Raw genomic sequence first — 15670 nt, forward strand, 5'->3', positions numbered from 1 at the left:
ATAAAACGCGTCCAAGTCATTTTTTAATTATTATTTTGGCCCGCGTAGTTTTAAAAAGTCAACAATATGCCGTCTCCCCTTTGGCGACCCTAATTCTAGTCAAACGTCGGGTATGTTTTACAATAGACAAAAAAACGAAAACGTGGTAAAAAAACAAACAAACAAACAATATATAACAAATTAATGTTACCAAAGGCAAAATACGTTACTCTTCTACCTAGCTGGATAATTAAAAAAAAAAAAAAACTTATTTTAAAGCCTTTATGAAGTTTGAACATGCAAGTAGTGCTGCTGAGCGCTTAAGTTAAAACAAACGCAAAATTGGCGAAATGAGGATGTCACCTTTGGAGGCCCCATGATCGCTCAGAACTCGAAAATAAAACACAATGCTGATAGAACTCCACCCAAGAAAAACCACGGTGATATTTATTTGGTGGTTTACTAGCAGTATTTTTTAAATTTTATTTATTTCTTATTCTCTCTCAGTAGATGAGAAATCCTTCACGACAGACAATTTTAATTTTTGTTCTTTTTTCTCCACGTTAAAAAAATAACCCTGGTGTTTAACTCTGTGGGAGGCATTGTTAATAGGTACTTTCTTGAGACGCACCCCCCTACTTTGGGCCCGGGATTCGACTAAGACTAGAAGACAAATAACTAGGGCTATGACAACAGCATATTCTTTTCATTGTTTTGACTCTCGAGTATATATCCGACACAGTTAGACACAATTAATCAACCGAGAACCACATCATCACTATATAAAAGCATGTAAAATATCAACGGATACACACCCGAGAAACAGAACAATGGAAAGAATATGCTGTTGTCCTAGCTGTACAAAGAACCCATCGTGGCTACTGCCAAACGATAACTTTAACCGCACATATATGAACTCTCCTTCTCCCACAAGACTGGCTAATATATAGTTCCCGTTCAGACATGGATGCGCGCTGCTATTAGATTGGTGCAAAAAATAATGCCGCTTTTTTTTTTTTTTTTCACGTTCAACTTCTTTTAAAAATGGCATTATTTTTGGCAACAGCCTAATACAACTTCAACACGCATCCGTGAACTTTCAACAGGCCCGTTTAATCATTCATCGACGTCTCTACGCAGGAACTGAGCCACCACCGATAACATCAAAGAGAAAATTGGCAGTGCTCTATGACAAAGACGTACAAACGTGCAGGTACATAAAAGACAATACCATTAAACCAGATATTGTAATATGGAACAAAACTGAAAGAACTGCGCTCATTATCGATGTCACAGTCCCAAATGATTCTTGCCTGAATAGAGCTGAACGGAAAAGATAGGTACGGGCAAAATGGGCGGACAAAAATAGAGGGACCTAGTTTTGAAAGCCGATTTATCAGAATTTTTGTTGTAAGTTTCCGACTACTTTTTGATTGTATTTGAAAGATTAAAGACCAAACTTGATTTCCAAAAGGAAAAAAATATTTGTACACGTGAAAAAAAAAAAGTTATGGAAAATGTTTTCACGGCGTGCTACCCAATTCAGTTAAAGTTTGAAGTTAAATAAATTCATTGTAAAAATCCTTTAAAAGATTAGTTTTCTGGGTCTATTTCAAAGATAATTTGTAAAGTAAAGTCCTAAGATATTGAATTAAATTAAAAAAAAAAAAAAAACACCTTATTTGTACAAATCATAAATAAAGCCCCAAAACCGAGTGATTCTGCCGTTCACAAAACGCAACAAACTAAAATTTTGTAAAAACGGAATATACGAAGGTCCAAAATTTAAGGCAGTCGAAAGACTGTGAAAATGACGTTATGTGATTTAAAGGGGGAGGGGAGGGGTGCGATACTTTTCTTTTTTCCCCCTCAGACGTGCATCCGCACATTCCTATTCTGAACATTTGTATAAACTTTTCCATTTTTTTAATTTAATTATTTTTCTATGTTCCTGTTTTTAAATTATTTTTTTTTAATTATTGTTCAATATTATATAAAAAATATGTTACGCCGAAAGTTTCACATTCTTGCGAGCAAAGAAATTATTAAAATCTTGCATATAAAAATTATGCGAAACCTGTATTTAAAAAAAAAAAAAGTAGAAATATTTTTTGCAATCATATTTTTTTTTTTGTGGGTGAAAATATTAAATAAACAATGCTTAATTCAATGGTAATATCGGTAGTTCGAGAAATTCTTTTTTCTTTGAGTTATATCGAATTCATTAATACGGACTTTATGAGCTTTTTCCGTAATGTTCCTGTAAGAATTATTTTATTTTATTTTTATTGTTACAAATTACGATGCTTTAAAGCAAAAATAAATTCTTGCGTTTTTTATTTACTACTGAAAACCATAACTTTAGTAAAGATATTTTTTATTTAAACAAAATAATACATTTCCACTAAGATTTAAATAAAAAATAATTAGTTCATTATATTCTGCGATCATCATTTGTAAATACTGAAAATTTCATTAAAATTAGTTAATTTCCTGATTTTTTTTTTTAAGCAAAGGGAGGGGTCAAAATTGTTTGAGCATCGGCATTCATTTTGCCCGGACCTAGAAAAAGATAACAAAATATCAGGACCTAAAAAATGATCTAAAAACGACATGGTCTCTGATAGAAATAAACATTGTACCGGTTGTGATAGGAGCAACTGGCTTGATATAAAAAAGAATCTTCAAAAATATTTAGAAGCAATCCTCGGAAAATCAAACTGCAACAAAATACAAATAGCAGCCATAAAGGGAACAGCATCTATTCTTAAAAGAGTCCTCGGATATAAATTTAAATCATAACGGAGTCAAGTGTTAACTCCAGGAAGGATCTTAAAACTTACTGAAGTAAAATAAATGATAATAAAAAAAGAACATGAACCACCACCGATAAAATCAAACGGAAAAATTACCATGTTCTACGACAAAGACATACAGGCGGGCGGATACATAAAAGACAAGGCCATCAAACCAGATATTGTAATATAGAACAAGCCTGAAAGAACTGCGCTCGGCGTCACAGTTACAAATGATTTGGGTCTTAATAGAGCTGAACGGGAAAAGATAACAAAATATCAGGATCTAAAACTGATTTAAAAACGACATGGTCTCTGAAAGAAATAAACTTTATACCGGCTGTAATAGAAGCAACTGGTCTAATGAAAAGAAAATCTCAAGAACTATTTGGAAACAGTCCTTAGAACATCAATACAGAAATACGGACAGCAATCATAAAGGGAACAGCGTCTATTCTTAAAAGAGCTCTCGGATATAAATTTAAATCGTAATGAAATCAAGTGCTATTAGGTTGGTACAAAAATAATGTCGTTTATGTATATACTGGCATTTCAGCCCGGCGTTGCTCGGGTGTTTGGAGGTGTATGTTGAGCAAAAAAAAAAAAAAAAAAAAAGCGGTCAATTTTTTTTAACTTTGACCCCTAATATGACCCCTTAACATTTATTGTTTTGGGCTCAAATCAAGTTATTCAGTTAGATCCATGTCCAAGGAACCTATATCTAAAATTCCAATTGTTTATACCCAAAATTGGGGGAGGAGTTTAGTAGAGTTCTCAAAGGTCAAATCGTTGAACTTTGACCCCTTAACAGTCAAATTTCTGGCCGAAAACGGATTGCGAAGATTTTCCCAAATCTCAGTACTCTGTAAATCAAATTTCGAGTTTGTAGACTAAAAATTGACAGAGTTATTGCGTAGAGAAATGTACACACACAGGCACAACCCCCACACACACACACGCACACACACACCCACCCACCCACACACACGCACACACACACACCCACACACCCACCCACACACACGCACACACACACACACAGACATGTTCACTTTTATAGATAGATAGATAGATAGATATTTAGTTGAACATCAACAAAAGACATTATTTTTGCACCAACCTAATAGCTCCAGATCGGATCCCCTTGATCTCTTAAAATAACCAAAGTAAAATATTAAAAAAAGAGAGAACTCTTCCCAATACTATCTCATTTTATTAGTCACACTAACAAAGATAATCAACAAAGCGGTTATCAAATGTTAAAACGAAGCTCTTGTCTTTTCTTATTGCACACCTCAATCATTAAAAGTGTCCTCGGATATAAAAATGTAAAGCTTTGTATGACTGTACACATAGATTCGAAAAAGTTGTAAAAAAAACAAACAAACAAATATATAATAAATAAATGTTACCAAAGGCAAGATAATTTACTGTTCTATCTAACAGGATAATTTTTTAGTGTTTTATTTTATGTAAAATGTTTATTCAGCTCGAAAAACATACAGTGTTTACCGATGTATTTGAAAATTACAAATGGCGCCAGACTCTCTGTTGAACACGGTAAGTTTGGGAAAAGGAGTTAAAAATAAAAAGTTATACAAAATACTGTTAGAAACTCGCTCAATATATGTTACCGTGACATAAGCTGACATATATTCGGTAAGTGTCTAACAGTGTTTTCTATAGTTTTTTTTAAACCCCTTTTCCCAAACTTACCGTGTTTAACAGAGAGTCTGGCGCCATTTGTAATTTTCAAATACATCTGCAAACATTATATGTTTTTGAGCTGAAAAAGATGTTACATTAAATAAAAACACTAAAAAGTTATCCAGTTAGGTAGAAAAGTAACTTATCTTGCCTTTGATCACATTTATTTTTTATATATTTGTTTTTTGACAACTTTTTCGAATCTATGCGTATAGAAATGCAAAGCCAAATGTAACTTATAAAGAAACCAAGCGTTTGTCCCAAAAGGAGTTACAAAAAAACAAAACAAAAAAAAACAAAAACAAAAAACAAATGTAACGACAGGAGGCAGCCATCTTGGAATCCCGAGAATCTCCCATATTTAACCGATATAAAAAATAAAGGTAAAAGGATCCCCGGGCAATGCCGGGTTAGATAGAGTTGGTATAACGCCGAAAGGATGTGAAGAATTGGCGCAACAGCTATGCAAATTCCTAACCGACATTTACTGAAGCACGCCAAGCAACTAAGACGAGAAAGGTCTTTTTGGCGTCTGGACAATTCAGAAGAGTTCCATCGTTGCACAAGAATTCAATGTAACAAACAAACAAACAAACAAAATAAACGTCAATGTTTTACCGTTTTATTTTGTCTATTTGTTTGTTTATTTCTTTTCAGAATAGTGTAAGTGGCTATTCATTCTCGTTCTCGCAGTTGGTTCGTGTATGACAGGGATATTTTACCTTGGTAGAAAAAACGAATAAGATTTACACGGCACTATTTTTTTTTTCTCTCTTATTTTTCTTTCGCGTGGAAATATCAATACGCTCGAAACATGGATTGCTTTTTCCGTACATTCCAGAGCCGAAGACATGCGGTGAGTTATTACTTCCGCCTTAAAAAATAATCCGATCATTTTAATTTTGTTCTACCCTTATAATCGTTTGATTATGAAAATCTGCTATTTTGTGATTATAATTAATAGCGGGACCTGTGGAAATTCCACAGCGGCATCTTTCATATATTATATAATGCTACTGAGCATTCTGTAGACGTTCAGTGTGAATGGAGACCCCTCGATATCATTGTAGCTCTTTTGTTAAAACTGTAAAAGTATTTACCTAAGTAATCGGTTTAATGCAGCGTCAGAATATATCTGGTTATTACGATTTATTTATATATCCTCATAGGAATCTGTGAAATATTTCCACTGTATGAACGCCCGGCACAAACGGAAAACCCACGATACCATTATACCATCTTTAGACATAACAGATACTATCCAGGGATTCTAGCCAGAAGACCAAGAAGGCATCTTTTAGTTTCACATGCGACCCAAAAGTGACATAATTATTTTGTATTTTATTTTATTTTAATTTTTATCACATTGCGTGTTTGGTGATCGGGAGATCCTATTTATTAAAAAGGAGGCTGCGAACATTAAATTATCATATCTATATACTAATTTAATGTTCGTAGTATGTTATCACCTTCTATCCTCCTTTTTTAATAAATAGGATCTCCCGATCGAATGGTTTATAATTTTGAAAACGTGACACACGTACGTACGTACGTACGTTAAAGGTGCTATATTATTAATTAGGAAAAGCACGATAATCGTGTACGTCCATCCAGTTCAGTCTAGTTATACCAAAGCCAGCTGTGGTTAGTGTCACAATGCTATCAACTCTACGCGTCTGTATACCGCCTCCCTTCGGGCCGGGATCACAGTGTAGTATCTGTTTGCTTCACTAAAGTAAATAGGCTTTGGTCAATGTGGGGGAGACTTTTCATACCGAGACAATTACTTTTGAAATCAATTGGTCCTCGGTCAATATGGTCGAGCCCCTTCATATCGAGACAATTGCGATTTATTTGAACACTGCCAGAGTGCCCCCTTTGGTGAGAGGGGTCCACCACATTAAAAAATGACCTTGTGTCTGATTTTCTTTCGTGGGAAAGCAAATAAATACCAACTCTACGCGTCTGTATTTATGCAAATTATAGTATGTTGTTAATAATATATAGGAATTCACTGTTTTTTTGTTTTTTTTTAGCACTGTTGCTATATGGAACACAAAATTCAAACTTTAACGTTTTAAGACCAAAAACTAGTGCAGGCATTTTTTTTAATAAATAAATAAACATATTTAAACTGTTTATTTGTTTTAGTTTTCGTTATGAAAATCCCAGTAATCTATAATCTAGTTCGTTCACATAGCTCTCCTTGGCACTAGCCCAGTCTAATAATACCGAACTCAATAGAAACAGTTGTATATGGGTATACCTTTGATCTTTAATCCTAGTTGTTTTCACCTGCTGCTTTTCGTACTGTTTCTTCATCTTTTGTTGCACCTTACGATGGCTGCTTCTCGATACTGTTTGTCTCTCCGGAACTTTTGTAGAAGACCTCCGCCACTAATGAAAACAAAAAAAAAACAACAGTTTTGTAAACTAAACTAAACTAAATAGATAATAAAATAAATAAAATATATAAATTATAAATAAATAAATGATAATAAAATAAATAGATGATGATGATGCTGCTGCTGCTGCTGCTGCTGCTGCTGCTGCTGCTGCTGCTGCTGATGATGATGGCTAGCAGGACCCGTGGAAATTCCACGGGATGAGAAATATATTTAATCAACAAATATGTTTTGACAGAGCTGATATTTTAATATATCGCGCAAAAATATTATTATTATTATTATTATTATTATTATTTTTTTTTTTTTTTTTTTGCGGGGGAACAATAAAACCTATATACTATGCGGCAAGTATAAATTTATTAACATTTCTATGAAAATATAGTCCATTGTATTTTAAATATAAGCCTGGCCCAAAATGAGATAAATTAATAAGTACAACTACATACTCAGAAAGTGATATTGTGCTACATAGTTAAATACAAACAAACAAACAAACAAACAAAAAAATCACATTGTAAGGGACAATCCTTAATTTACCCCTTCAGTCCAGCATGTTTTGGAAGACAATGGTCTTCTTTATTTATTTCTTTATTTATTTATTTTTTTGTCTTGTTTATTTCGAATGTTCCCATTTTTATGTAATGTTTCGGCGATTTCTTTCTTTGGTGAAGAATGCTGTACGTCGAAATTACTATTAGTTCCTTTCTTATGCCGTTACAACAATGGTCAAATATTATTACAATGATATTAGAAAACGAGGCTACATCAAAGGGAACTCACTCTCCTATTTTTGTCCATGGTTTCCAGATTGTTATATAAAGAATCTAACCAAAATTCGAAAATTTGGCTTTTTTCTGTTCAAAAATTGTATTTGACCTTTTTCAAAGCGTAACATATGGACTAAGTATGGAAGGCACAAGCAAAATAGTATATAGATGATGATGATGATGATGATGATGATGATCATCATCATCATCATCATCATCATCATTATTATTATTTCGCTTATGAACGTCTCTCTGGAAAGGGATGGGATTAATTTCCAGAGGATTTCCCTTAATCCCGGCTTCAAACCTGGAGCTTCAAAGATCAAGGGTTTTCCTAAGGATGTTGGTGGTACCTATAATTGCAGAGGTTTGAAGGCCGCCTAAAACATCGGGGATTTGTAGTTTTTTCAGTTGTCCTTCCAGACGACTTGATATTACTCCTAGTGTACCTACTACAACCGGGATTATTTGTGTTTTAACCCTGTGTATACGCCTTATCTCCAAGGCCAATGGAGCATAATTGCTCCACTTCCCATTCTCCTTCTCTCTCACATTCCTGTCTTAGGGTACTGAAAAGTCTACAATCTAACAGTTTTTTGAGACCTTGTCAATGACGACCAAATCCGGACGAGTATGTTCCAATTGCTTGGTCGTTATGACACTTTTGTCCCACCATACCTCTACCTTGCCATCCTCACTTGCTCTCACTTCATTAGGCACCTCCTCAAACCATTTTCCAGCACACTTCACTCCAACCCTCTTACACACCTCCCAATATATCCGGAGTCCCATGCGATCGTGTCTTTTAATAATAATAATAATAATAATAATAATAATAATGACCACAGGATGAATATCAAAGAAAAGGAGAAACAAAGCAAATACACAGAGTTAGCCAGAGAGCTGAAAGGGATATGGAAGATGAAAAAAATCAAAATAATACTTATAATAGTAGGAGCACTAGGAACAATCCCGAAAAACTTTGAAAAAAGAATGGGAGAAATTGGAATCAGAGGAATGACTGGAAAAATACAACGAACAACAATAATGAAAACAGCTGAAATATTAAGGAAAACCCTTGAATGCGGAAACTAACACACACGAACCACAAACTGCTACAGAGACAAAACATGAAGCGCTACATGGAACCAAGAGCATTGAAGCTGCATACCGATAAGTTCTCTAACCCCACCCCATCCCCATTACCACATCACGCCTCCCCTAAAGAAAGAGTGAAACCAAATAGCCAAGTAGTCAAGGGGGAAGGAAATCGATAAGGTCGAAATTTATTTATTAAAGAAAATAGAAAATAGAATTTGACAAAAAACAAGCAAAAAAAAACAAAAACGTATTTGCTTATGTAAGACATGACGCTACTACACTATCGGAACGAAATTTTGGAAATCGTAAAACTGATTTCAACAATCAAAACAACGATAGAAAATAGAATTTGACAAAAAAAAAAAAAAAAAAAAAAAAAAAAAACGTATTTGCTTATGTAAGACATGGGAGAGTTTAAAAGGGAGATAATTTTCCGTTTCGATTTATTTTATAAAAAAGATGGCTGCAGTTTTTCACCAGCTAACACGATTAAAGTCGTTTTTTTTTTTTTTTTTTTTAATAATTCAATAATATTCAGTTAATTTCGACTGCATGATTTAAAACTTAGCATTGTAACTTATTAGAATTGACAAAATATATTGTGGCTGCGTGGTTATACCACTCCATAGATAATAGACACCTCGCAAACCGTTAAAAATAGAATTACCACGCAGCCACAATATACCCCCAATTTAACCCTAAAACATATACCCCTTAAATCTAAAAATAAACTCAACACTATGGTAAAGACCATATACACTTTTTTTACATCATACTTTATATAACAAGCTTCTCCTTTATTTAGAATCCAATAAAGCTTCCACCAACATTCTATAATTGCACTTAGTCTTTTTGGTTCCTAATGAACACTTCGCCAGACGCCGCATCTCCACCATGCTAGCTAGGATCTTCTCTACTCTTCTGATGAGAAGCATTAGGCTTCGAGATGTCTTGGCATAAAGAGTCCCTTCTACCCCCCCCCCAAATTTTGCTTGTATTCCATTATTCGATAAATGATCCATTCTATATCTACCAATATATAGTTTTGTGACTTCATTTCATTCTCTTGTTGTTCATTGTATAAGCTCCAATGATAATTGTTGAGCTTGGCATTATCCAGATAAGTCTCATTTTGTGGAATTGAACTCTCTCTTTTCCTCTAACGCATTAAGCTATATATATATATATATATATATATATATATATATATATATATATATATATATATAGAGTTATTCTAGCATTTCGGCCCGGCGTTGTCCGGGTGTTTGGAGGTGTATGCTGAGCAAAAATAAAAATAAAATAAAATAACGGTCAATTTGTTAAACTTTGACCCCTATTATGACCCCTTAACATTTATTGTTTTGGGCTCAAATCAAATTATTAAGTTATATCCATGTCCAAGGAACCTACATCTAAAATGTCAAGTGTCTAGACCCAAAATTGTCGAAGGAGTTTGGTAGAGTTCTCAAAGGTCAAATCGTTGAACTTTGACCCCTTAACAGCCAAATTTCTGGCCGAAAACCGATCATATAGATTTTCCCAAATCTCAGTACCCTGTAGATCAAATTTCGAGTTTGTAGACTAAAAATTGACAGAGCTATTGCGTAGGGAAATGTACACAGACAGACAGACAGGCAGACAGACAAACAGACACGTACACTTATATATATATATATATAGTTATATATATATAGTTATATATATATATATGTACATATATATGCACATATATATATACACACACACACATATATATATATATATATACATACATACATATATATATATATGAGAGAGAGAGAGAGAGAGAGAGAGAGAGAGAGAGAGAGAGAGAGAGAGAGAGAGAGAGAGAGAGAGCGTTCTAATGTTATCAAAATAATTTTCAAATGACGGAAATCCATTACATTAGAAAAAGTTTGCAGTCAAATAAAAAAAAAAATAAATAAATAAATAAATCGCATGCAACTGAACGCTGGTTTAGTCAACAGGTTATCGCTTAGTAAAGTTCGCTGCTTGAAATACTTTTAAATAATAAACATTTCGTTCATTGTTGTGAACAAAAATAAATAAAAAAAATTCCGCATTTAATTATATAGACATGTAACACACTCTCTTTCTCTCCCCCATCTCCTTTCTCTCTCTCTCTCTCTCTCTCTCTCTCTCTCCAACTACAGGTTAAATTGTATAACTACCTGTAGTGATATTTCCTTTTGTTTATAATAGACTACTATAATCTTCAATTTTATAGATAACTAGCGAACCGCCCGGCGTTACCCGATCGAAAAAATACGCATAAATATTATATTTTAATTCATACAGAAACTGAGACATGTGCATGCGAATATTATGGGTTTTTTTTTTTGTTTCTAAAAATTTCACTTCTTGTAAGTAAAAAAAAAACAAAAAACAAAAAAAAAGGTTGTACTCGGGCTAAAATCAAAACCAAAACCTAAAGACAGCAAGTCAAGAACTATAACCATTAAGCCCTCTTAACATGATCTTTAAAGAGTGATTTAAAATCTCTTTAACATAATGAATCTGTAATATGGACCATTCACGCATGCGCATTCGTGGAACAGTTAGCAAATAGATAAAAATGCGACCCCCCCCCCATAGCAATTGTTCAATTTTGACCCATAAGCAGCAAGTTTTTTTTTCCGGATTAAAACCGATTAAAGTTTTGCACATGTTTCAATACTCTATATACCAAATTTCAAGTCTGTAGATAAAAATCCGTGGAGTATATAGGTTGAGAAGTGTTCACACACACACACACACACACACACACACACACACACACACACACACACACACACACACGCACACACACATATTCTCACTTTTATAGATTTATAGATTTGATTACCTTTAATACACACAGAGGGAGGAGATCACTTACACTTAAAGAGGATGAAAATGATAGAAAGAGATGCGGTAGGTGTGTCAGAAATTTCGTGAAAATAGTGAATAATTCCACCCCATCTTTCCAAGCTTATAACTCCTCGAAAAATGTAATTCAAGCCCTAATTTTTTTTTTCAATTAAAGGAGCAAGGACCAAGGTTTCATTAAAAAAAAACAAAAAAAAACACGTGTTTTTTTAAAAAAAAAAAGATTTTAAATTTCGGACTTTACAGGTAAATTTCTAAAAAACAGTTCTTTTTTGTTTGTTTTAAATTTGAATATATTATTGACCTTTTCTCTTCAATTTAGGATATATAAGACTTTGGTACATAAATTAATTATTTACTTTTTAATAGACATTTCAAAATGGGAGGCGTCAATTATTCGACCCCCTGTCTTTCCAAGCTTATAACTCCTCGAAAAATGTAATTCAAGCCCTATTTTTTTTTTCAATTAAAGGAGCAAGGACCAAGGTTCCATTAAAAAAAAAGAAAAACAAATAACGTGGTTTAAAAAAAGGTTTTAAACTTCAAACTTTACTGGTAAAATTCTAAAAAACACTACTTGTTTTTTGTTTTAAATTTGAATATATTATTTATTGACCTTTTCTCTTCAATTTGTGAGTAAATTAATTATTTACTTTTCGGTGAGTAAATTAATTATTTACTTTTTAATAGAAATTTGAAAATGGGGGGGGGGCGTGAATTAAAAAAAAATATTATATTCGGTTTATTGGAAAGAACATAAAATTTCACATTGACCCTGAAAATATCGTAAAAATAGAATCAATAGAAAAATTTTGATAGATTTTTAAAGTTTAAAAATTGAAAAATATTGAGTTTGGAAAATTCATTACTGTTTTAAAAAAAAATATTTCTATTACTTTTAAAACAACTTTAATAGTTTATTTTGGAAGTATAATCCATAAAGAAAATGAATAACTCACTTTTAACAGGGAAATTACGAGTTTTTCATATTTTATTCGCAGTTTCGTGTTTGGGGTGTCAAAAATTCCTACAAAAATTCTGATACACCTAGAGATGCGGTCACTTGGTGAGTTAATTGCAAATTAAGATCAATTGTAACAATTGTAACAATTGTAACAATTGTAACAGATTTTATTTCGAATGTAACTCAATCCCAAACCAAGGAATATTTTACCGTGTGTTTTACGTGATGAAAATATATAGGACAAAGGCCTTAAGGAAACAAATGTTGATTAATTCAACCTGAGTATAATAAGGGATATGTATGAGGTGACTTCAATAAGTTTCCAGACTTTTTTGTACAGACATTTAAAATTGTCGTAGACTCTTGAAAATTCAGTATGTGATTGCTATACATCTTATGAGATAACTGACTAATTTTTATGATTTCAAGTTCAAATGAACGGCTATAGCAGGCATTGGAATACATCCTACTAAAGCCTGATTGTCACAGCTGGTGAATTTCAAAAATGCAATTTGGATGTGGGGACGCTTTAAAAGAACGATATGCAATAAAAGTATTATATATATATATATATATATATATATATATATATATATATATATATATATATATATATATATAGAGAGAGAGAGAGAGAGAGATAGATAGATAGATAGATAGATAGATAGATAGATTTGGCTTTTTAAGGACCAAAGTTCGCGTATTTGGCATTTGGGTTTGTATTACTGTACAAATAGATTCGAAAAAGTTGTCAAAAAACAAATATATAACAAATAAATATCATCAAAGGCAAGATAAGTTACTTTTCTACCACACTGGATATATTTTTCGTGTTTTTATTCAATGTAACATGTTTATTCAGCTCAAAAATCATACAGTGTTTACCGATGTATTGGAAAATTCAAGATGGCGTCTGACTCCCTCTTTAACACGGTAAGTTTGGGAAAAGGTGTTAGAAATAATAAACTGGATAAAATACTGTTAAAAACTCGCTCAATATATGTTACCGTTACATAGGTTGACATATATTCGGCGGTTTTTTAATAGTATTTTGTCTAGTTTTTTTTATTTATAACAACTTTTCCCAAATTTACCGTGTTAAAGAGAGAGTGAGGCGCCATCTTGAATTTTCCAATACATCGGTAAACACTGTATGTTTTTCGAGCTGAATAAACATGTTACATTGAATAAAAACACGAAAAATAGATCCAGTTACGTAGAAAAGTAACTTATCTTGCCTTTAATAACATTTATTTGTTATATATTTGTTTTTTGACAACTTTTTCGAATCTATGTGTACAGTAATACAAACCCTGGCATTTTTTTAACAGCTGTTTGGCCTTCAAAAATTATAGTTAGCCTTTTTAAAACGCGTACCGAATGACGTAACTAGGGAAGGAACACGCATATAGATTAGCAAATAATTAATTCAAAGTGTGGTATATGTTCAATCTCAGGTGACCGTCCTCCCGTGTATTACATCCTTTTTGGGGGATTTTACTGCATATCTCCTGAGGTGCACCGATTCATGGTGGAGTGCTGACGAGACTATACAGATATTTTTATTCTAACTATCCAGAGTAACTCTTCTGGAAGAGCTGGATTTTTTTTTTCCACCCACATTAAAAGAAAAGAAGAAAAAAAAAAAACGAATTTGTTTCTAACTTTGTCCTCGTGGGGAGCCACGTAAAACTATATAAACACGAGAAGAACAAACTGTCCTTACAAGCATTTATTTGTCTAAATCAGATGTTTACAGTTAAGGATGACCCGATAACCTTGTACGTTTCTCCGGATCTCCTTGAAAACGAGACCAGTCTAATAATACGTTTATTAAATAATGTACTTAGTCACGTGGGTGCATACGTTTCACATAAAAAAAAAAACTTAGATTGTTCGTTTGCCAAATATGAAATACGAGTACTTCTTCTTTATTAGACCAAAAAATCGAAAATCGAAATATTGAATTTCAAGTGAAACCAAATGTATATACTTAATTGTCATGTTCGCAGTAATGAACATATCCAAAAATTACGAAAAGCGATAAGGTAGAAAATTAGTTATTAATGAAAATCCTTCTGGTAAGGGGGATGTAGTGTTATCATAGAACTACTTTCATACGCGTAACAAGGAAATCATGGCGTATGAATATTGATGTAAACCGCCTAATACATATAGTATTCGAAACATGGCGTAGACGTCTACACACGTACCTTCAATCTCTCTTCCTATGTAAATATGTAATAAAGTTCTATATCAAATAAAACCACAACTTGGTTATCAATTACTTATAATAACAAACATAAATTAACGACAATAACGAAAGGCACTTTTGCATTACGCGGACGGCGCCATTCTTTATGGGGCGGGGGCGATTTCTTTTTAGTCAAATAACACGGCAAATAACAAACGAACAAGATTTTTTTTTTTTTCGTACACAAAATTATTTGAAAACCAAGACATTTATTGTAGAAAAATGTATCAAAATATAATTGTAAAAACATTTATTGAAAAGTCTGCGTAAGAAAATATAATTTTAATGAAACAATTTTTGAATTAAAGCAACATTGGATTTTTTTTATTCCGAAACATTTTTGGAATTGAAGTAAAATTGTCACTGTAATAAAATATAGTTTTAATTTTTGTAAAAAAATCATTTATGACGCTACTACACTATCGGAAATTTCGGAAATCATAAAACTGATTTTCACAATGAAAACAACGGTATCTACGTTTTCCTCGTATTTGTAAGATGATTATATTAAAAAAAAAATACGAAAATCGATAAGGTCGAAAATTATTTATTAAAGAAAATAGAAAATAGAATTTGACAAAAAACAAGCAAAAAAAAAAAAAAACGTATTTGCTTATGTAAGACATGGGAGAGTTTAAAAGGGAGGTAATTTTCCGTTTCGATTTATTTTATAAAAAAGATGGCTGCAGTTTTTCACTAGCTAACACGATTAAAGTCGTTTTTTTTTTAATAATTCAGTAATATTCAGTTAATTTCGACTGCATGATTTAGAACTTAGCATTGTAATTTATTAGAATTGACAA

The 15670-nt window shown here is 32.6% G+C and overlaps 1 protein-coding gene and 1 long non-coding RNA gene across 8 annotated transcripts in view; one reads left to right on the forward strand and one right to left on the reverse strand.

Annotated features, from left to right (window-relative positions):
• Positions 1-15670, forward strand: part of LOC145279992 (neo-calmodulin-like) — a 500860-nt gene that overhangs the window by 92300 nt on the left and 392890 nt on the right. Inside the window, exon 1 of one of the 3 annotated variants that reach the window (XM_080131597.1) lies at positions 5198-5337. The exons of the other annotated variants lie outside the window; for them this stretch is intronic. Within the exon in view, the coding sequence (XP_079987723.1) occupies positions 5296-5337 (42 nt within the window). The 5' untranslated portion in view covers positions 5198-5295. Of the gene's footprint in view, positions 1-5197; positions 5338-15670 lie in introns of those variants that run through there. 3 annotated transcript variants of the gene reach the window in all.
• LOC145279995 (uncharacterized) overlaps positions 1-15670 on the reverse strand; it is a 166308-nt gene that overhangs the window by 74108 nt on the left and 76530 nt on the right. For all 5 annotated transcript variants that reach the window (XR_013868521.1, XR_013868520.1, XR_013868519.1 and 2 more), the window contains one exon: positions 6748-6878. This is a non-coding gene — a long non-coding RNA (uncharacterized LOC145279995). The remainder of the gene's footprint in view (positions 1-6747; positions 6879-15670) is intronic.

This window comes from Euprymna scolopes, chromosome 7 (genome assembly GCF_053919585.1).
Source record: "Euprymna scolopes isolate OS-2025 chromosome 7, ASM5391958v1, whole genome shotgun sequence".
Classification (NCBI taxonomy): domain Eukaryota; kingdom Metazoa; phylum Mollusca; class Cephalopoda; order Sepiida; family Sepiolidae; genus Euprymna; species Euprymna scolopes.